This window comes from Cryptomeria japonica, chromosome 5 (genome assembly GCF_030272615.1).
Source record: "Cryptomeria japonica chromosome 5, Sugi_1.0, whole genome shotgun sequence".
NCBI lineage: Eukaryota > Viridiplantae > Streptophyta > Pinopsida > Cupressales > Cupressaceae > Cryptomeria > Cryptomeria japonica.
The window spans coordinates 7348675-7372348 of NC_081409.1; the positions used below are offsets into that span (position 1 = coordinate 7348675).

At 39.9% G+C, this 23674-nt stretch overlaps 1 protein-coding gene across 1 annotated transcript in view; it reads left to right on the forward strand.

Moving 5' to 3' along the window:
- Window positions 1-16287: 16287 nt before the first annotated feature.
- Window positions 16288-23674, forward strand: part of LOC131077965 (uncharacterized) — a 65505-nt gene continuing 58118 nt past the window's right edge. The window contains exon 1 of the mRNA XM_058015573.2: window positions 16288-16636. Coding sequence (XP_057871556.1) covers window positions 16472-16636 — 165 coding nt within the window. The 5' untranslated portion in view covers window positions 16288-16471. The remainder of the gene's footprint in view (window positions 16637-23674) is intronic.

A 23674-nucleotide genomic window follows, 5' to 3' on the forward strand; every position in this document is an offset into this window, starting at 1 on the left:
CCATATAGATCTTGGTGTCTAGTAGACTTTTTCACCCTTGACTCCAAGATCTCCTCTGCTATGGGCTGCTTCATTTGAGGTAAAGCATTCACATCCAAGTCTTGTAGTACCTTGGCTTGATTCTCAGTTTGTTCTACTATTTCACCCTTGTATAGTATCAGGTCAACAACATTAAAGACTGGTGATATAGCCAAATCTAAAGGAAGATCAACCTTGTAGGAGTTCTCACCATATTTGGATAGAATTCTACAAGGTCCTACCCTCTTCATTTGCAGTTTAGTAGGCTTGCCACTTTGAATTGAACCTCTCTCCTTTTCTCATCCACTTTAGCTTTCAGTTTTTGAGTAGACTCTAGGATGGCTCTCTTGACTTGTTCTTGGACCTCCTTGATGGTTTGAGTGAAGTCCTCTGCTTGGCCACTCTTCATCTCCATGGAACCAAGTTCCCTGAGTTCACACACTCCCCTTGGATGTCTACCATAGACAACCTCAAAAGGACTCCTTCCAGTGGTTCTATTTACACTATCATTATAGGCATACTCTGCTTGTGGAATGACTAGATCCCATGTCTGCCCATACTCCTTGGTTAGACACCTCAACAAGTTGCCTAACACCCTATTAATGACTTCAGTTTGACTATCAGTTTGTGGATGGTAAGCTAAGCTAAATGATAAATTGGTCCCTAATCTTTTCCATAAGGTTTGCCAAAAATGGCCCATGAACTTGTTGTCCCTATCTGAAACAATACTTAGTGGGAGTCCATGAATCCTTACAATCTCCTTAAAGAAGAGATGTGTAACATAGCTAGCATCATGAGTAGTTTTACATGGAATGAAATGGCTCATCTTAGAAAACCTATCTACTACCACATAGATGCTATCCATACCTGTCTTTGTCTTGGGGAGTCCTACTACAAAGTCCATGCTCACACACTCCCAAGGCCTATTTGGGATCAGTAATGGTTGATAGAGGTTTGCATTACTTGATCCTCCTTTTGCCCTTTGACACACACCACATTGCTCCACATACTTTCTCACATCTCTTGGCAACTTGGGCCAATAGTAGTACCTCTGTACTAGATCCAAAGTTTTGCTGACTCCAAAGTGTCCACTTAGACTACCATTGTGTTTTTCTTGGATGAGGTTTTCTCTCATGGATCCTCTAGGCACACATAACTGATTACCTTTGAACAATAGACCACTTTGAAGAGTGTATTCTGCATACTCACCATGAAAATGATTCTCAAACTCCTTGCAAACCTTGTAGGTTGATGAGAAGTCTTCATCTACTTCATAGAGTCCTTGAAACCTTCTATTCCTATGCTCTGCAATTGTAACTCTTGAACAGTCAACAACTTCCTGCTTAAAGCATCTACCACCTTGTTGAGTTGCCCCTTTTTATGCTTGATGGTGAAGGTGAAGGATTGGAGGTATTCCATCCATTTCAAATGTCTATTGCTAAGCTTCTCTTGAGTGTTAATGTAACTCAAAGCCTGGTTATCTATGAACACCACAAATTCCTTTGGGAGTAGGTAATGCCTCCACTTTTTGAGAGACTAAACTAGTGCATACAACTCTAGGTCATAGGCTGAGTACTTCTTCTTTGCATCATTAAGCTTCTCACTGAAGAATGCCATAGGCCTTCCCTCTTGACTCAAAACACCCCCTACTGCAATGCCACTTGCATCACATTCCAATGTAAATAGCTTGTCAAAAGTAGGTAAGAGTAGGATGGGTTTTGTGGCTACTTCTTGCTTCAATAATTGGAATGCTTTATCAGCCTGTTCAGTCCACTTGAATTTGGTTTTTAGGCCTCCTTTTATGGTGTCAAGTTCTGGTGCACATATGCCACTGAAGTTCCTCACAAACTTTATATAGAATTGGGCTAAACCATGGAAACTCCTAACTTCAGTCCCTGTTTTAGGGGCAGGCCAATTCAAGATTGCCTCCACTTTGCTTGGATCCATCTTCAAGGTTCTCTTAGACACCACAAATCCCAAGTAGACCAACTCTTGCTTCAAAAAGTCACACTTCTCTAAGTTGATTGCCAAATTCTCTTCACGCAACCTATCTAGGACTAACCTCAGATGTTCTAGGTGCTCCTCTTTGGTTCTGCTATAGATGAGTATGTCATCTAAGTACACCACCACAAACCTGCTTGTGAATTCCTTTAACACCTCATTCATCAACCTCATGAAGGTGCTTGGGGCATTAGTAAGTCCAAATGGCATCACAAGCCATTCATACAACCCTTCTGTGGTCTTAAAAGTGGTCTTCCACTCATCACCCTCCTTAATTCTAATATGATGATAACCACTTTTAAGGTCCAACTTGGTAAAATACATGGCACCTCCTAAACAGTCCATCAGATCCTTTATTCTAGGAATAGGAAATTTGTACCTTATGGTGAACCTATTGATTGCCCTTGAATCAGTGCAAAGTCTCCACTTGCCTCCCTTCTTTGATGCTAGCACTACCGGGACTGCACATGGGTTGATGCTCTTCTTGATCAGTCCTTGATCCAACAACTCCTGCACTTGCCTTGCCACCTCCTTGTTTTGATCAGGTGTGAGCTTATATGCAGCTTTATTGGGTAGGGATGCATCGGGAACAAAGTCTATTTGATGGCTTATGGACCTTCTTGGTGGAAGTGTTGCAGGTGCTCCATCACTCACTATGTCCTTATACTCTTGCAACATTTGCTTCACCTCCTTGGGAACCTCTGTCTCCAACTTGTCTTCCTCCTCCTTTGGCTTCACAAAGATGGCACACCTCACTGTCTCCTCCTCATGTAGCAAGTGTAAGAACTCTTTACCAGTAGTCAATAAGACACTGGGTGTTCTTGAGGTTCCCTCATCATTCTCTGTCAGAGACTGAATCTTAAAGGTTTTGCTATCCTTTTTGAAGGAAATGGAGTTCTCCTCTCCATCATAGATCACCTTCCTATCAAATTGCCGGGGTCTACCTATCAGTAGGTGACAGGCATCCATGGGTAACACATCACAAAGGATCTTATCCTTGTATCCTCCAATAGAGAACTCTACCCAAGTCTGTTCATTGACAAGCACACTCTGCTCTTGATTCAACCATGTCACCTTGTAAGGGCTAGTGTGGGGTATCCTTGTGAGTTTCAACTTCTTGGTTGCCTCATCTAATATTATGTTATCAGTTGACCCTGGATCAACTATCACCTTGCAAACCTTACCAAGGATCTTGCTTCTCACCCTAAACAATGCTCTCCTATGCTTAGGTTCATCCTTAACTAGTTGTATGATCAAGACTCTATTGAACATAAGATTTTCTCCAATCTCTAATTCAATATGGTCCACCTTAGGTGTCTTGTTGCTTGATGTGTCTTCATGAGCATAAGAAACCCTCTTTCCACTGTTTGATGAGGTAGGCTTGTCAAGACATCTATAGGCTAGGTGTCCCAATTGACCACAATTGTAGCATTTCATGGTTGCAAAGTAGGAGTTACCCCTGCCAGTACCTCTACCCCTACTTGGACCCCCTTGTGCACCTCTTCCTCTAAAATGGCCTCCTCTAAGATTGGTTTCACTACTATGTTCAGTCAACTTAGACTCTCCTTGATTCCTTTGCTCATTTGCCTTGCTTTGGTAACCGCCTCAGTGATTCATTTGATCTCTACCTCTGCCTCTACCCCTGTCATTAGAGTCTCCTTTCCTTTTGTTCCCCTCTTCCACCTTAGCAGCAAGCTGATGACACTTTTGGACAGTGGTAGGAGTCCACAGGCTTATCTCCTCTTGGATGTTCCACTTTAGACCACTTAGATCCTTAGCCACCTTGATAGAATCCTCTTCTTAGACTTTTGATCTAAGACAAATCTTTTGAAACTCCTTTGTGTAGGAGGTCACATCAAGGTCTTTTTGCTTCAATCCTTGTCTCTTCTTATGAAGTTGGACTTCATAATCCTCTGGTAAGTAGTTCTCCTTGGTCTTACTCACCATGGCCTTCCAATTTGCAATAGGTAGCTTCCCCATGCTAACTCTCTCTTCTTGCAGGTACTTCCACCATGTCAAGGTTGCTCCCCTTGGTCTTGATTTGGCAACCTTAACCTTTTGAGCTTCTGTCACACCTTCACCCTCGATCCATTCCATGACAGTGTCAATGTCCATCCTTCCACTGAAATGTGGCAATCCTTCAAAAGCTTTGGTATTCAAAGCCTTAATGGCCTTTACAAAAGGTTCTTTATTGACCAGGGGGTTTGGTTTAGGTATAATGTCATCTATGTCAATAGTTTTCTTGCCTTTATCCTTGGTGTCCTCACCCCAGGGTCCATGTGTCCTCTGATCAACCACTTCTTGCAGCTTGTCCCTTATCTCACTCATAGCTTCTTCAAGAAGTCTATTCTTCTCCTTCTTCTCTTCTACCTCCCTAGCCAGCTCTGCATTAGTGACCATTATGTTCTCCCCTACTGATACCACAATATAGAGACATGCACGGTCCACCAAATCTTTAACCAGCTCTGATACCAATATGATGGGAATGGGTATGGAGTAGACTAATCTAGTCTATGCTCTTTGATCCTTTCCTTGGATCACCAGGTGTTCCAACCACACCCTAGGGTCTCTAGGACTTCCATTGCTTGTGGAATTCCCCTGATCTTACCCAATCCACCCACCAACAACTTGCAATACTTCTCTTAAGGTCTCACCTACTCGTGAGATTCAAAAGAACCCTTACTTAGGCTCATAAGGGTTTGGCTTATCCTACACCTTCTTAGGTCCTAGCAAGGTTAGGACTGGTTCTAAGCATGGTTTTCCAACCATTCATGTACCCCCAAGAGTTTTAGGCCTCCCTATCTATTACCGATCTCACCATTTTGCCTCTATCTTGCAAAATAGGGCTACAAGGAATGAGCCCAATTAGGCCTCCATTCCGGACTTTTAGGGCTCCCTCTTGCAAACGATGACCCAACTTGTGAAACTCCCCAAAAGGACTGCTGTTCAATTGGAAAAAGCTCAAAGATTTCCTAGGTTTTAGGCCTCCAAGTGTCTGTACACTGCCCTAGGTGAATTTTGGGGTTTTTAAGGGTTTTTAAGAGGGTTTTTAGGCCTGCCAGGGTCACAGTGAAGGTTTAGTGTTTCTACCACCTTGTCTGGATTGGTGGAAGCTTCTCCTTCTCACCAATGGTTCTCCACACACCCCTCTACAACTCCTCCAAAGGGTGCATCCTCCTCTAACCTTCCTTGCTCTCACGGACCTCTGTAATCTTGACCCTTCCTAGTCAGGCACTGTCCAGTCTCACCTAGGAGTGGGTCTTTGGATGGCTTCCTTGCATCTTCAAGGGCCCTTCTTGCTCTAAAGTAATGTACAGGGTCTATACTCCTACTCCCCATGGTTTCATGGTGATTCCACAATGGGGATAGGAGTTGTTAACCCATTGACACAAAACAGTCCAAAATTGGACAGTGAAAGAGTGTTTTACAAAATATTTACAAAAGACTCAAAACCTGCACAACACACTAAAGCTAATTGCTCAAAATGGAAGAGTAAACACAAAACAAAGCTTTCAACACAATTTAGTCTGCAAATCAATCCATTATCACTCTCTAATGCTCCATTTGTGCCGACTGACAACAAAATCACAGTCACAATCAAGGTCTCTTTTCTTGGGTTGTACAAAACTAACATCCAAACCATCATTTTAGGGTTTGAAACTATATATAGTATCCTTTCCTTGGTCTGTGTGCCAAAATTAGGGTTGTCCATGCTAAGCTAAGGTTTTTGACCTATTAGGTGGAAAAGTTGCTTGACAACTTTGAAAAGTTGTCATGCAAATTTTTGCAACTTTTGAGCAACTTTTCCAAAGTTGCTTTTCTTAACTCCTAGGCCTACATTGGGTTATCCTATGGACACCACCATGCTAAAAGGACCCCAAACTCATCAATGGCACACATAAACTCTCCTCCACAAGAAATGAGAACCTAGGACCTAAATTAGGACCTAATTAAGACTAATGAGCTCATGGCTCTTATTACATTTACAATGGCTTCTTAAAGAAGCAAAACACCAAGAAAAACCAAAAGGAGGAAGACCTCAGAAGGGTGCTCCCACACCACATACTCAGAGCTGTGTTATCTGGCAAGGGTCTTGCTTCTACCCACTTTGTGAGGTATTCTGTAGCCATTACAATATATTTGCACCTATGCCTGCTACTCGGTTTCAAGGGTCCTACAAAGTCCAGACCCCACCGTTCAAATAGCTCATGTGGCTGTGAGGGAAAGAGGGGCATGAATTCTCGCTCGAGTAGTTTTCCTGCATGATGGCAAGTGTCACACCCGACCACCCACTCCCGTGCGTCAGTGTGTAGAGTTGGCCACCATGGATTGGCCATAAGTACTTTCCCGACAGTTGCATCTGGTCCCATGTGTCCACCTACTAACTTGTCATGTGCTTCCTTCAAAACACTGGGGATTTCCTCCTCCATAACACATCTCCTTAGGATTTGGTTGGGGGCCATTTTATATAACAAGCCATTGATTAGCTAGAAAGTCGTACTCTTCAATGCTAGCTTTCGTCGTTCCCTCGGGGGCATCTCCTTTAGGAATGTGGAAGTAGAGAGGTACTGGCCAATATTTTCATACCACAATGGTAGTACTTCAATTTGGAACAAGTGTGCATCTGGGAAGTCCTCGTTCACCCCTTCGACCGGTTCTCCTAATCTAATCCTTGATAGTTGGTCAGCTATCACATGCGATTTGCTTGGCCATACAATAATGGTGAAGGTGAATTGTTGCAACAGGAGTAGCCATCTCCTTACTTGACTCTGGATAATTGGTTTATTTACCAAGTACATTAGTGCCTGATGGTCCATGTATAACGTGAACGGAGTAGCCAACAGGTAGTGGCAAAACTTTTGTATCGCATACACCATCCTGAGTGCCTCCCTCTCTGTTGTGTTGTAGTTTTGTTCAGCCCTTGACAAAAGTCGGTTGGCAAAAAAAACATAATGATCCAATCCTTGCATCCCTACTTGTGCAAGGGTAGCACCAATCGCAAAGTTGGAGGCATCGATGTGTACATGAAACTCCTTATTCCAATCCGAGTACACTAGTATTGGTGCACTTACCAGCTGATCTTTCAATTCCTTGAAGGCTTCTTCCTGCTTCGTACCCCATACGAATGACTCTCCCTTCCTTGTCAACTTGTCTAGGTCCCAAGAGACTTGTTCAAATCCTTTGATAAATCTTTGGTAGTAGCCAACGTGGCCCAAGAATGACTTCACCCCTCTCACATTCATCGGATTTCCATGTTGACGATCACTCCTATCTTATCTGGGTTTGTCTTCAGACCTTCCTTACAAACAATGTGGCCAAGAAGCTTTCCTTGTAGTACCATAAACCTACACTTCCTCGGGTTAAGAGCTATCCTATCTTTCTGACACCTCTCCATACATTCTCCGAGTGCCTTTAGATGGGTGTCCTGGTCACTGAAAATCGACCAGTCATCCAAGAATGCCCTGAAATTTCCTATGGACATTTTGTCAAAAATGTGTAAAATTATTCTCTGGAAGGTTGTCGATGCATTACATAACCCGAAGGGCATGCGATTGTAGGCATACACCCTCTCCTCCACCACGAATGTGGTCTTTATCTTATCTTCTTCCGCAATACTTATCTGATTGTATCTCGAAAACCCATCTAGAAATGTGTATATCTCATGCCCAGCTACTTCTTCCAGAATGTTGTCAGTGAATGGAATTGGGAATGGATCTTTGATTGTTACTGCGTTTAGGTACCTGAAGTCCATGCATATCCTTATCTGATTAGCTTCCTTCTCGAGAGAAATGACTATTGGGGAAACCTAGTCACTTGTTTCCACTTTGAATATGATCCCAACTTCCAACATTTTGTTGATTTCCTCATTCACCTTGGTGGCGTAGTTCTTGTTCATCCTGTATGGTCTCCTCCGTATGGGTTGGGCTCCTAGTACGAGGGATATGCGATGTATGCATAATTTCGGTGGTAACCCCCTTCAAGTCCTTGTAGGTCTAGGCAAATATGTCCTTGTATTCCAGAAATATCCTGAAAGCCGCTGCCTTCAGTACAGGGTTCCAGTCCTCCCCTACGAGTATCACCTGCGGGTGCTCATCCTTGCCTAGATTGACTTTTTTCACATCCCTTTCCTCATACTTGATGGGTTTGTCTCGTTCAAACTGGTGGGATGGTGTGTCATCCACCCGTGCCATTCCCTCCTAGTACCTACCGTACTTCGAGGGAAATGACTATTCTTCCATATTGCCACTTGATTCCCCAATCTCGCATATTTGCAGAATGTGGCACTCCGGGTGGAAGACCTTGTAGTCCTCCATCTGCCAATGGAAAAGTCTGGCTAGCAAACTAGTTCCATCTTCAGAGCATCTATCCAGTTCCAACACTCCTTCTTCGTTGGGTTCCCTCCCTCCTCTGTCTCCGTCGGAACCCCACTCCCATCTATTTGAGTCCTCCGAGTTGGAGTCAGACGACGCGAGCTCTTCACTGACGGATTGATTCCTCAGGTCAATCACATACTTATGACCTTCACTCTCGATTGAGAGTGTATTCTTCTTCCAGTTATGATTGGCTCGAGCCACGATCAACCATCCCCTTCCTAGGAGGGCGTCGTATGCTTTTCTCTCTAGTGGAATGACTACGAAGTCCAGAAGGAATTGTTGTGTCCCGATCACTACCTTTTGTGCCATGAGAGTCCTAAGGGGTTTGATGTCGTGTTGATCCGCACCAACAAGATGAAATATTGGTGGCCAGAGAGTAGGCTTGCCAAGACCTCTCCAACTTTCTTTCGGTAGCACGTTGACTCCAGACCTGCCATCCACAATGGTGTTTGTGAGCTTCCGTCCCATTATGTCCATCTCCACCATGACAAGTTTTCATCCAATGCTTACTGTGAGCAGCATAGGGTCCATGGCATCCATACCAGGTTCCTTCACTGGAGCCGCACTAGGTGGTTTTGTCTTCGTCTGGTGTTCCTGACTGATGGTGATGTCATCGACTGCATTTGTCAAGGCCATCCTCAACTATGGCATGGTCTGTAGAAGGTCGGATACCCGTACGAGTATAGTGGTCTGTAACATTTGCTTAATGATAGTTTTTTCTGGTCCTGACCAGAGTCGGGTACTGGCAGCCTGGTGTGAGGCCTTCTATTCTTCTGCCATCGCCAGCTCAATATCTGCCCTGGCTTCCTGGAGTCTTTCCTTCTCCTTGCGAGGGTCAGGATACATGGCTTTCTTGTTTTGCAATCTTGTGATTGCCAGTATGCCTTCCTCTGGTTCTTTTACCTCCAGCATATTCACCCCTTTTTGCTTTGGACACTTTGTGTCCTCACGATTCCCTAGACCACAGTATTTGCACAACAAACTTCTTGTGTCATCTCCATTTTGACATTCCCACGCAAAGTGACCCCATTCGTTGCATTTCTGACATTGGATCATGGGTCGTCCCTTTGCATTGTATTGAATTCTACTCCTCGGGGTGTTATTATTGGCCTTGTTGTTACCCCGTTGGTTGTTTCAGTACCCTCCAAGAGAGGCATAAGAGTTTGTTGTCGGCTTTGGAGGTGTCGTTGGCGGTGTGACTTGGTTGGATTGGGCATATAGCACTTGTGTACTCCGTGCTTTCAAGTTGTACGAGCAATCCTTAATGGAATGTTCCATTACTTGGCATATGTCACAGAAGGCTTTTTGAGTGCAACTCCCCTTAGTGTGCCCTTCTATCTTGCAGTCGGTGCACCATAGTTCCTTTTCCTTCCTTGCCACTTTCTTTGTTAGCCTTTAGTTTTTTTATCATCCTCATCATATCCCTTCGGAGTGCTTGCACGGTTTTGGACTCCCCATCGTTGTCTTCATTTGTACTATCACCATCGCTGTCTTCATTTGTACTATCACCATTGCTCACCTGACGCTTCCCTTGGGATGCCTTATTTTCACTCTCAATATCCATCATGCGGTTGTATGCTTCGTCATACGAGGGCAGAGGGACCACTTTTATCTTCTGTCTGAGAGATGGTACCGGTCCTTCAACAAACCATCTCTTCTTCAGGCTATCAGCCGACTGGTTCTCCATTTTGTTGAGTAGTTCCCTTAGCTTCCTGTTATATGCCTGAACACTTGCATGTTTTCCCTACTTGGTATTGTAAATCTTCGCCCTGATTTTATTGTCATCCCGTAGGAGTTTGAACTCCTCTTGGAAATCCTTCTTCAGACTGTTCCATGACGTTTTATATTGGGCATCCAGGTCTGTATACCAATCAATTGCTATTCCTTGTAGGGTGGTTGGAAATGCCTTCAACCAGTGATCCTGGTCGTCCTGGCCATTTGCCTCCCAAATGGTCACGCATGTCTTACAATGTCGTACGGGATCCTTCAATTCGTCGCCCATGAATTTTGGAAGGTTTTGTTTCTTCGGGGTGTGTGCCATTGTTTTTGTTTGGAGGGTTTTATGTAGTGCTTGGAAGTTACTATATGTCCAAAAGGTATTATGTGTTTGGAAGGTACCGTATGCTCTTGACTTGGTTGGACCCCTGTTCGCAGGGATTTGGTCACCTTCGCTCCTATAGTCCCTCCTTCTCGGGGTTTCTGGATCTGACCCTCCTATTTTGGTTCCCTCTGGTAACGATAAATTCCTGATGCCGGATAATGTCATTTCAAAAATATTGGTGATCTCTTCATGCAAATCTCATACCGCCTCCTCTCCTTGTTCGGAATACTCTGACAGGTTGCTCTGTGAATCGGCTCCAGAGTCTTCTTCACTCGACGTCGAGTGTGGGGCCTGGTCGACAAGATCTTCCTCCGCTACGTTTGGAAGTGGCAGGCTGCTGGCGACCTCCTCCAACTCCTTCCACGTGCACGCCTTTTGTCTCTCCCAACTATGGCTCCGACTCACACTCCGACTTTGACTATGTTCTTCAGAGCTCTTTGAGTCAACAACTTCCTTTAGTCGTCGTCTTCGTTTGACCTGTTCTTTTATGCAGAGAGACCTTCGTACAACTCCCTCGTCTACTCCTCCTCCTCCAGTGGTAGTTGTATGTTTGTCTTTGTTTGGCCATGGGGGCATTAAGTGCTAGGGGTACGACGTTGGCTTGTCTTACTTTCCTCTTCCTCCCTATGGTTTCACTCTTCGTACCTTTGGAGTACTTGTTGCCGACGAAGTTCCCGTGCAGTTTCCTCCCTTCGGTCTTAGAGTGCAATCAGATTTCTAGCGAGTAACCTTGGAATACTTCCGAGCATGTCAAAGACGAGAGTGCTGATAGTGAGTTCACCACGCACTGTGCCTTCAGAGACAACTCTCTCCCGAGCTTCCCTCTGCATGTACTACGTGATTGACACGTCCCACAACTCTACCAAGTTTGTCGTCAACTGATCCTCTCATGCCTCTTCCGCAGTACTTTCTTCGTGTGTGTCCCTATCTATGACAGTTAATTGCTAGTTGAATGACCAACCCATTAATTCCTCCCACATGCAGCTATAGTTATCTCCAGGTTCATTCAGACAACGATGCTAAAATGTTTGGTCCTTAATGTGAGGTTGGTAAACTCATGGATAAAACAAGGATATCCCACATGTACCAACTATTCATGTAACAAAACATTCATATATCAAAGCGTGAGTAACAATAACAAAACAACTATACCAAAAGAATGATATCTTTATTGAATTCTCAAGAATATGTCAGTACAATACCATCCCTACTGAGGTTCCATCCATGTCATATATAGACTCGATGGTTGGCTCAGTTGCCAACCGCCACTAACTACCAACTACCCCACGAGAACCTCTCGGCGACTCAACATAACAAACATAAACACCCAAACCTAACTACGAACTAAGATGTGTTATTGACCCCTAACACTACCATCAGGAAACCTGATCCTAACTTTACCTTGACCAATAATGTCTAAATGTGAATCATCACCCAAGTACACCTTGCCTCCATTAAAGTCTTCATATTCAGAAAATCAATCTTTATTGGAAGTCATATGAAAAGATGCACCAGAGTCAATTAAATCATTGCCTGCATGAGTAGCCAAAGCTACAATGAATGCATCACCATATCCCTTCTCAAGCTCAAATTCAAAATCGTAGTTCTTTTTCTTCTTCTTTTCTTCTTTGTGTAATACCCTAAAAATGGTCATCTAAACCATGGGCCCCTAATCTCGACTACATCACCAAGGTCCTAACCAAAGACAATTAAATCAATCTTGAGCACCTAATTAATTAATTCCTAAATCATCAATGTCACATGAAAAATTAATCACTTCAATCAAATAAATCATCAAATCTCTTTAATCAATTGTCCTATTTATTTAATTAAATATCCTAGCATATTTAATTAATAAATCAATTTGCCATTAAATCATAAAAAATGAATTAATTTGAAAAAAAATAATAATTAATTTGAGAAAAGAAATCAACTTGAGATATTTTGAAAATACATTTTGAGATAACTTGAGAAATCTCAGAAAAGCAATTAAATCAATTAAATCTCAAAATTGAATAAAAATATGCAATAAATCAGTTTTTTCTGATTTTAACTTAAAGAAAAACAACTTTTTTTTATTTTTTTCAAACAAATCTTGAGCAAATAAAAGAAACATGCATTAAATCAATACTTTTTAATTGATTTTATCTCCAATGCAAACTCAGACTCGAAATGCATTAAATCAAGCTTTATTAAATCTATCTCAAGATCAACTCAATCTTATCTCTTCTAAAACTGAGAAAAGCATCCAATCATCTCAATTCACTTGGATTGTGCTTCTTCTTGGAGAATCTCGATCGCTCATCAACCGTTGGTCTCTCTCTGGATTTTCTATAAATTTAGGCTCTCATCTCTCAATCCACTATTCTAGAGATTTTATTGTTATCATGTTGGTTTTGCTCTAGAGTTGTTGAGAATATTGCATCTTAGCTTATTGCATATTAGCTTAATCGTGCTAGCTTGATAGAATCATATAACTTGATAATTATTGCTTTCATCTAGATTTCATATAGCTTAATCTTGCATTCAAATAGATTAAATCCTTGTCTTGGTGTAGTCTAGAGTCACTGGTATTGCTTAGATAAATTTGAGAGCAAATCGATACTCGCATCTTTTAGGAGGCAATAGGTTGATTTGTTATATTTTTTACATTTATTGATTTTGATCAACTAACCATGCATGCAATGATTTATTGAGTGTTTGTGTTTCAGATACAGATTCCAAATTTCACACACACACACTTTACAATCCTTATAGATGTGTTCTGGTTTACTGCAATTCCAACAGATGACTTTGGACTTTCTAGGATATTTTGATCTCTCTTTGGACTTGGATTTATTACGCTTCTCATTCTTCTTGCCTTTTTCCTTAGGTCTTCCACGAACAGTTAGGGATTCCTTTGAACTGATGGATACCTTCCTCCACATCTTTTTGCCAAGTAGGGCACCCACCACATCTTTAGACTTCAAAACAACAAAAGTACTATTGATAGCCATAACAAGAGAATCCCACGAATCAGGCAAAGAACAAAGCAAGGTCTGACATTTCTCCTCTTCGTCCATCTTAACACCAACAAATACCAATTGAGACACCAACATATTAAATGCTTCCAGGTGGTTTGCAATTCGTCTAGCCTCTTCCATCTTCAAGGAATACAATTTCTTCCTCAAGAAAATCTGATTTAATAAGGATTTCGCTTGATACATCTCACCAAGCTTAGCCCATAACTTTTGTGCAGAGTTCTCTTCGTGGACATTGATCAGAACAAAGTCTGCCAAACACACTCTTATTAGACCCTTGGCTTTACGATCCATAACATCATATTGAGTAGCCGCAATAGGATCTAAGGGTCTTGAGACATTTGCATCAACAACATCCCACAAATCTCGATCTATTAGCAGATCTTCCATCTCCAGCTTCCATATATCAAAATTACTGTCATTAAATTTCTCCACCTCTATTCTCCTTGACGAACTTGCCATTTGAAAATTCCTGCAACAAGATCAAAAAGTGTCTTCTACACAAGCTCCCACTCAAATATGGATTAGTTCAAAAAACCCAACAACTCACAACTGAAACCAAAGGTGATCAGGCTCTGATACCATTGTATGGAAGTTAAGTAGCGAAATAAATTCCTACACTAACCTTGAGAGGAGGGTAATGGAAAACTTTTTCAGATCGTTACAACAGTCACAAAAACTTAACAAAAATAAACATTATATCATGCATACCACAACATAGTAACACAATGATTTACGTGGTGAAAACCCTTTTGGAGGAAAAACCCCACACTCCAAAAGCTGCCCAATATATTATTTAGCAATCAATGACAGATTACAATATACTTGTAGAGAAATCTCTTTGCAATAGTACCACTAATCAAAGATTTAGAGGTAACTCAATAGCCATAAGACTCTTACACACAACTTCTATCTCACACACCTCATATATAGGAGATACAATACAAGAAACCATCAAACGGTATTACAAAACCATGGGCTAAAACCACCCAATAAAGAATAGCCAACCTTATCTCCAATCTAGATGCCTTATGATGTGTCAAAACACACATGTCAACACGTGTCCCTCCCTTTTATAGCTCATTTATGTGTTAGATGCATTTTATATTTCCTATTTTAGGAGTCCAAACTTCCAGAGGCCATAACTTGTGAATCGTGTGTCCGATTGACGAATTGTTTGAAGCGCCAAAAATCTTGCAAAGTGCTCCATCACCTAGTAAATTCTATGTCATTTACGCCCACTTTTCAGGGCATTTCGGAGGGTCTAAAGTCCTCAAAATTAAATTTAAACCTTTCATCGCACTCTAAAAAACCAGAAAATTTAATATCTTCAAAACTAGTTGTGTTCTTGTGATGAAACTTTATTGGTATGCTTATCTAGCCAACCAAAAGCTTTGGGGAGAATTTCGCACCATTTCATGCTCAAATGAAAACTTACTATAAATAGTAACCTCATATAAATGCAAGGTTGAGACACCATTTTCCCAATTATACATGCAAAGTATTTTTCAACAATTTTAATATAAGTGTTTAGAAGTTGATATTTCTGATGGGAAAATATATCTCTTTTTTTTATGTAAAATGTTTAGGATGATTAAACAAATAAAGCAATCGATAAATAATTAATTTTGATAAATGAGTTAGGACTTGAAATATTAAATGTTAAATTTATTGTAAAAATTAAATGCGTTTATATGTAATATTTGATTCGATTTTGGAAATAGGAAAATGACAAGGAAACAATTTGTCACAATTATTTTAGGAAGTGATCGATAAATGCCCCTAAATTTGTAAATTGATTGTGAGTTGCTCTAATTTATATCAACAGTTATGGATTTGATGTCCTTGACTACAAATGTGATTTAGTATACAAAATTGAACTTGGATCCGTGATAACGAATGTATAAAAAATTGAGTGTTAGAATCTAGTCACCTTGATTAATGATGCCTAAATCCGAGTTAGGGTTGGCAACGTTTACAAGCATTTTGAGAAATTTGTTGAATTGTGAGGGTCATTGATTCAACTCTTTTGGAACAATGATTGAGGATAATAAGCAATCATGAAATAGATCTAACACGATGTCACAAGTTGAGAATGTAAAATTGATTCCTAAAAAATCTCTTTGATCTAAATGTCCTTTCACATTCCAACATGTTTTTAAAACAATTAAAGAATGTTTTTATATACAAGAGCATATCACAAAAAATTAATTTAGAGCAATGAATAAAAGATCTAAATATTAAAATAAATGTATAAAAATACATGATGATAATAGATCTAAATATGATGATATCATAAATTGAACACACAAAAATATACTACCTATAAAATCATTATTATATAATTTACTACTAATATTAAAAAAACATTTTAATCAAAATAAAACTATAAATATAATTTTCACCATTATAAAATGATATATATCTAAAATATTTGATTTAGTAGTCATTACGAGTTACTACCTACTCCCCTGTAGTTAAAAAATATTTGATGGTGTAAGGAACCATTCTGTCAATATCAAGACGTATATGCTTGTACAAACATGCAAGCACTTGTCCAATAGAGTGAAGACACTACACTCGCATTTTTAAAAAGTCAAGGTGTAAGCTTCGCTACACGTCTATTCCATTTCATCCTGCAATGCTCCTTTCACAATGAAAATCAATTAATATATTCCCCTCTTTATTATTTTTAAAAAAATATCAATTAATATATTCCCCTCTTTATTATTATTAAAAAAAGTCATCAATTTTATTTTAATCTATACGACTTGTCTCTCCTATACTCATTTAGGCTGCTTGGAAGAGAAGCTGAAGGTAGTTACAGCATTTAAGATAATCCCATAAATAAAAGACCTGGACTTTTCAGAAGCTCTAACTTCTATACAAAATTGTACGACCGCCATTCGAACAGGGTGGATCGGAGTGAAAAAAATAGAGAGAAAAAACAAGAAAACATGTTAAGCTCAGGCATTAATTTGAGCATGACTATATTAGGTTTTGCAGTGAGCGTAATGTTCATAATGTTCGTGTGCATTCGGCTGCTGTGCGCCAGGTTGCATCTCAGAGATCCAATTATACGAAGAATTGAGTCATCTTTATTTCAGCGGGGTTTCGGCGGGGTTAGTATTATGTTTTTCTGCGTCAACAGTTAAATATGTGCGTAATTAATACAGTTACTTTTCAAAAATTTATGTCTATCCAAAGAAAGCTGTTATTTTTCGGTTATTTGTAGAATTGTAGTACAGAAAATTTCTGTGTGCAGCTTTAGAGGAATTATTGTTGGCGAGATTGTTATTATTTTCCCCTTTTATTTGTTTTTAATGTATATCTGAATATTGACTTTATGTGGAAGTGAGTTGAAGTCTAGTCTATTAATTTGCCATAAACTCGTCAGACCGCTTTACAGTTTTTTGCCCGTAGTTGGTGTTATTTGTGGTGGATTGATCTCTACAGATTATGATTTGTACTGCAAGGAAGCTAAGTAATCGTTTGATTTAATTTATCTATTAGTGTAAGTGGATCTAAGAAGTATAATTTCAGAGGCGCCGGCGAACTGTAGGGAAAATTTTGGGAACACTATCCCTCTGAATGTGTTTCGCATATCGAGGTTCGTTTTTGCGGCGTAAAATCTTCGTAGAATATCTAGATTAAGCTGTGCGTATGCTGACAGATTTGTGTTGAACAGTTCATTAACAGTACTCTTCAACTTGGTATTGTATGTGTAAAAGAAATTTCGATCTTTGATCTAACCAACCTCTACGTTAAATTTTTGTTAATTAAACTAGCAAGATTGTTTACTTTCCTTCGAGAAATGAAAAACGTATACAAAATTAAGTAATGGTAAATCCAATTAGTATCAAGAGCTGGGTTATATACGAAATATTATCTAAGCTACTGAAATGATGAAGAGGGTTAGGAAGAGCATCTCCGATTCACCGGTTGGAGCTGAAGATCGTTGACTGAAGCGGAAACAAACTTGAGCAATGAGGTTCATGAAATTAGAAGCAGATTTTGTACAGAAGCATGACAGGTTGTGGTAGAGACTGCCACGGAGTAGTTGCAACCATAGTAGTGTGGTGTGACGCAGTACTGAACACATGAAAAGTGCAGAAGTGAGGGAAATTGAATTTGGAAAATTGCTGCAGCTATCATCTAATTCGGTAGGGACCCTACTAGAGCCGTGGCGTTCTTTGAGATCCGGAATCTTAAACTCCTACAATTCGTACATGTTCCTCTGCTTCTTGTCGTTGTGTTTGCAGATTTTGGAGACGGTTTTTCTGTAAACAGATATTAGGGCCAAGACTTGTAGGGTGGACAAGAACAATTAATTAGGTTGCTTGGGAGCCCACCTTATTCAAGCCTTTGCTTGGTTTATTTTAACTTCCATGTGTAACATAGAAATATCGGTGCGTGATGGCCTGGGTGCAAAAAGTGCTGGTAAATAAATGTTTTAGGGAGTTTCTACAAGCTTTCAACCACTGTGTGACAAGTGCTACCGTGAATTTAAAAAGCAAGGGTTATGGATTTGCCGAGATGTCAAGGGTATATTGGGGGTGAAGTATGGGGCTACGAGTTTATGCATGGGTAATGATGGTGGCATTAGGAAAATTGTAGAAGCTATGGAAGAAGTCTATAGAAGGTTGGAAGAGCGGAAGAAGAAACTGATAGGTTTCTTTTGGAGAGCTCACGGAAACAATAGCCAAAAATCTAGAATTAGAGAAACTAATTGTAAAACTTAAAAATCTTGAGATGAATGATAATGTTTGAAATAGCTCATTTAAGAAGATAGCGCGCATGGTAATTGTTCCAAAATGCAAAAACACCACAAGAGTTGGCTTTTAATTGTTTGAAAACGGTTTATTGTGCGTGGCCACTACTGAGCTCGTATGTTCAGGTCTCTACTGCATTTGCCTTAGAGTTCGAATGGGCACAAATTTTCAGAAAGTTCAGAAGTTGGTCAGAAATAGGAACTGAGCAGGGTCATGTTCATATGACATCTTGAAAGTTGGTTTTAAGGCTGAGGAATTGATTAAATTTATCCTAAAGTATGTTATAGGAATTGATACTAAAACGAGTGTATAATTTAGGTAGAAATTGCAAATTAGGCAATTTCCAACTCTATATTTAGCAGACTTACGAAACTGGGTCATATAGTATGCTAAATTAAATTGCATAGATAATAATTTGAAATTTTTGAACGATATAGTAAAGGATACGTGGGGTTTTGCTCCCTCTTCTCTTTCTTTGCTCGTCTTTCCAGTATGCATTACAAGGCATACGCATAAGGAAAATCAACGATTGTTCATCTAGGTAAAGTTAAAAAAAGTTAGAAAATTAACAACATCATATATTATCTATCATCTTTCATTTAAGTGAACTCGGTCGGGTGAGAGAGGAGAAAGAAAAAGTAATAGGAACACAGGAAAATGCTGGCACGTGCTTTGGGTTGACTGTGGAACAGGAACTTAAGAAAAGTGAGAGTAGGAAAAATAGGTGGCCAGGCCAGGCCTAAAACAACCTGGATAACATGGTGTATGGACCACAAAATGATTTAGGGACCATAAAAATTGGCTTAGGGACCAAGAATTGGGTAACTGGAAATCCTGATTAAGAATGTGGTGGAGTATATTACCCCCTTAAATTTATTTAGGCTATGGGATGGAATTAGTTTAAGGAGTTTTTGGATAGAAAGAAAATTGTGCTAACGTGTAGGATAGAAAGAATAATACAAGGAAGGAGTAAGAAGTAGGCCATAGCGCCCCCAAGAATATGTAAGAAGTAGGAAAATAAGAAAGGAATATCAAGTATAAAAGAGATAGGATGCAAAGCAGTGATGGCCCCCGAAAAAGTGTATATATTTTTGCCATTGTAATGAAGGCCAAGAAAGAGAATAATATAAGCATGTCATATGAATCATAAAGATAAACAAGGAAAATTTGCAGGGTTCCATGGGGACGCGTCCCCCCCAAAAATCTTGTGTCCCCTATATGGGGACATATTCAGGACTTGGGGACTTGGGGAAAGTCCCCCCACAACACCACCACCTCTACCACCTCCGCTGAGGATGCCATTGGGTTGCTTGCTGTATGGCACATGCCATACATACTAATTGCAACCTTTAACTTTGTGAAAGCTAGTTTGCCTTTCATGGGCCAGTCATAGAGATGTTATATTGCAGATTTTGCCTTGAAAGTTTCAATTCACCTCAATTTGTATATCAGCACCGGCCCCCCACCGCCGCTCCGCTGCTGTCCCCTTGCCATCCCCAAATTTATGCCCTTGGTCCCCCCATCTCCGAAACCCATCCTCGTGTCCCCTTGTCAAGAAACTCTGTGGAACTATGAAAATTTGTCATCATATGAGGCCGTGTTAAATATCCATTTATATAAGAAGAATCATGAGTAAATTATAGAAAGAAAAGTAACATGAGTGGAATGGTGTAAAAGTAGCGCATTAGAGAAGTCAAACATAGATATGAGAGTATGGAGTAGATATCAAGAATGAAGAATAATCATGAGAAAATTATTGAAAGAAAATGTAACATGAGCAAAATGGTGTAAAGGTAGAGCATTAAAGAAGTCAAACATAGAAATGAGAGTATGAAGTAGATAAAAGTAAAGAGATAATATGGAAAACAAAGGGATCTATGTGTATGAGGTCAAGAATATTGGAATTGTACAATAGAATTGCTCATGTATTTGTCATCATTCCCCATACACATAGAACAACAAGTACAAAGGAAGAAGTAGGAATAAAGAAGTGGGAGACCATAAATATGGTGGATGGGGATAGTTGTTTGTGGGTCAACATTAAAAATGTGTGAAGCACCCTAGTTCCTTGAATTGTCCCTAATTATATAAATATCAAAGGAGATGAGTTTGGAATTAAAACATAGAGAAGCAATCCAAATACATATTAACGAAAAACATAATGCGTCTCCTTTTCTATGTAATCATGTTCCAAGAAGGATGGCATGAGTCATCCATACTAAGGAAGGAATTGATGACAAAACATATATTGGAAGTACTAAGAAACACAAAGAAATTTGTCAATCATAGAATTATAAAAAGTATCCTCCAAGCAATCATTGTTGTCATAATATCCAGGTGAGAGCTTTGCCAAACATTTCAGATGACTAAGAGAAAGTTCCAAAGGAAGCTCAAGAGAGAAAGGTGTGTTAAGAATAAATCTAGAAGGTAGAGAAAGAATGTTAGCAATGTTCTTAAATAATGCCTCATTAGAAGGGAGAGGTGTATTAAGTATTGTAGAAGTGAAAAGAGTAGCAACAGTAGTAGAGAAATTAGAAATACCAGTAGGAGGGTCCTTAGGAATGGTAATAGGATTCATAGTAGCACCAAATAAAGGGGAACTATGGTAGTGACAAGTGGCGTATGAAAGGGAATACAAAAGTTAGTAGGAGTAATAAATTTAGGTTGAGGCTCTAGGGAAAGCAATTTGTGTCTTGAGGCAAATCATTTTTGAAGTTAGGGTTAATTAGAGGAGAGAGATGGTAGGAACAAGTTGAAGAGGGAATATTAGGTGGGGCTAAGAAGGGTGGTAGGGTAGGAGGGCCACAATAGGTTTAGGAAGAGGAGGGCCCTTGGATTTTGGCTTTGTTTGAGGTGGGTTGGGTGATTTTAGGTTGAAGGTTGAGGCTATGGCTGGGGTTGCGGTTTAGGCTAGGGCTTGGGAAGCTTGGTTTGCAGGTTAGTATGAGGCCTAGGAGGATGAGAAAGAGGAGTGGATGTAGTATAGGAAGTGGTGAAATAATCTGGCATATGAGGCTTGAGAAAAAATATCAGGGACCTCAATAGGAAGAGCAAGATTATCAGTAAGAATAATGGGCCTTCTAAAGCCAATAACATTCATATAGATTAAGCAAAGTGTTATGTCATGTGTAAGGAGGCCTCTTAGGATTTGTAATGAAAGGTTCTATTGTGAAGTTCCCAACTTTGGAGGGAGGCTAAGGAGGCTCTATTGTGAAGTTCCCAAGTTTGGAGGGAGGCTAGTACTCATGACGTGGGATGGCGATTATCTCATTATCATGCATGAGTTTTAGGCATTGGTGAATCATTGAGGAAACAACTTTGGCAACATCAAGCCAAGGATGACTTGAGAGAATGCTAAATTAGCTAGAAATGAGTATAACATGACAAAGAGTAACAAGCTTTTGGACCAAATTAAATGAGAAGAATAACACATACCAATATATTAATAAAAGTAGTGTTCCACAAGGAGGTGGCCCTTAAAAAATTGACATTTCTAGGATGAGGATGTCTTGAGGTGTAGGGACTTGAGGGAGATGTCCCCTCACCGTGTCATTATTACTTCCTAGTTTCGAGGATGTTCCTCTCAAACAAGGAATGTTTATGGGACGTTTCCTATTTTTGGGGTGTTGGGGATCTTGGCTGTTTATATAACTTGTCTGCCTCCTATACCATCGTGAGCTTATGCTCATAGGTTGCTTGTGGAGACCTCTCTTGTGCGCACATGGTGGTGGTGTTTGGTACTTGGCCGATTGGTGAGTATTGTGTGGCCTATTGATTGGTTGACTGGAGCTAATGTGGTGGGGAACCCACCACATATATCGTCTCAGCCCTAAAGGGCTTATTTTTTGCCGCTGAATTGTTCTCTGTGGTCGTATGTTGGAATTAGGGGCTTTTGTGGATTCTGAAAGTGCCTAGAATAGGCCTTTTTCATTTTTGCATAACTTTTGCAAACAGAGTCCGATTTTTGCAAACCAGATATCGAAGGAAAGGTCTTTTCGTCAACTTTGCAATGGTTAGTTATTTTTCACATATTTTGTTGTTTGATGCCCTTTTTAGCTCGTTGAAGTCAGATATTGGTATTGCTCATTTCTTGTGAAGAAAGGAGTTATTTGATGGTATTGTGAGGCAAATTTGTTGCATTCTCTTGTTTCATTATGGATTTGCCTCAAATATAATTTCTAACTCCATACAACTATCATAAGTGGAAATCCGATATGGAGATTTTATTATTGAAATTGCAATTGAAGCAAATCACATCAGGCCAAGATCCTGAACCCATAGATGCTGTAGAAAAGAGAAAATGGTTTGATAGAAGGGATGAAGCTCTTGGAACTCTTATTTTGCTGATTTCTACTGATCTTTGATATCATGTTGCATCTTGTACACATCCCAATGATATTTGGACTATCCAAGAGAGTCTCTTTGGTAAGATATATAAGATGAGGAAATTTAGGTTGGAGAATGAACTAACGAGTATTGATCCTTGACATTTTGATAATATCCGGGACTTCTTCACCAAGCTCAATTCTTTCAGGTTGCAATTGTCTAAATGCAGGGTTACAAAAGATGATGAGTAGTTGATCTTTTCTATTCTCTCTAAGCTAGTTCCTGATTATCTTGTATTTGTTTATGCATTTTATGCTACTATGGATGCTCTAGGTAGTGCACACAAAATGCCTTCTTTTGATGGTTTTGCAACACAACTGACAAGGGAACAAGCAAAGTTGGCACAAATGGGTACATTGACGCCTCCATTGTCGCAAATACTTCTTTTAAAGGACCCAAATCCAAAGGCTTCAAGTAGCTAGGACAAGAAACATAATAAGGATTCTAAGTCTAATGAGAGAGCTAAGGATTCTCCTTCACAACCTCCTCCTGAGTCCAAGACCTCTTCTCAAGAGGAATCATCCAAAAAGAAGATCAAATGTGTTTATTGCAAAAGATCAAGACATGATGAGCATAAGTGTTATATTAAGAAAATTGATGAGCTTTCACACCTTCTTCAAAAGCACCATATCCCGCTTCCCTCATCAATTTCTCCATCTTCTTCATCATCTCAATTGGCAGCATCTTCATCAACACAGTCAGTAATTGCAGGATTTGTCAATGGGATGAAAGGTAAAGAACTCTTGGCTTCCACTATTCCTAAAAACGGGAGATGGCTTCTTGATTCAGGTGCATCTCATCATATGGCATCTTCTTTGGATATGTTCTCTTCTTTTGAGCCTTGTTGTTCAGCTAACATTTTGATGGGTAATAATATATATATATGAAGGTTTATGGGAAAGGTTATGATCTTTCTATTATGTTCTTTGTGTACCCTCCTTGACCACTAATCTCGTTTTAGTTTATTAAATTACTCATGGTGCACAAGGAAAGATAGTTGAG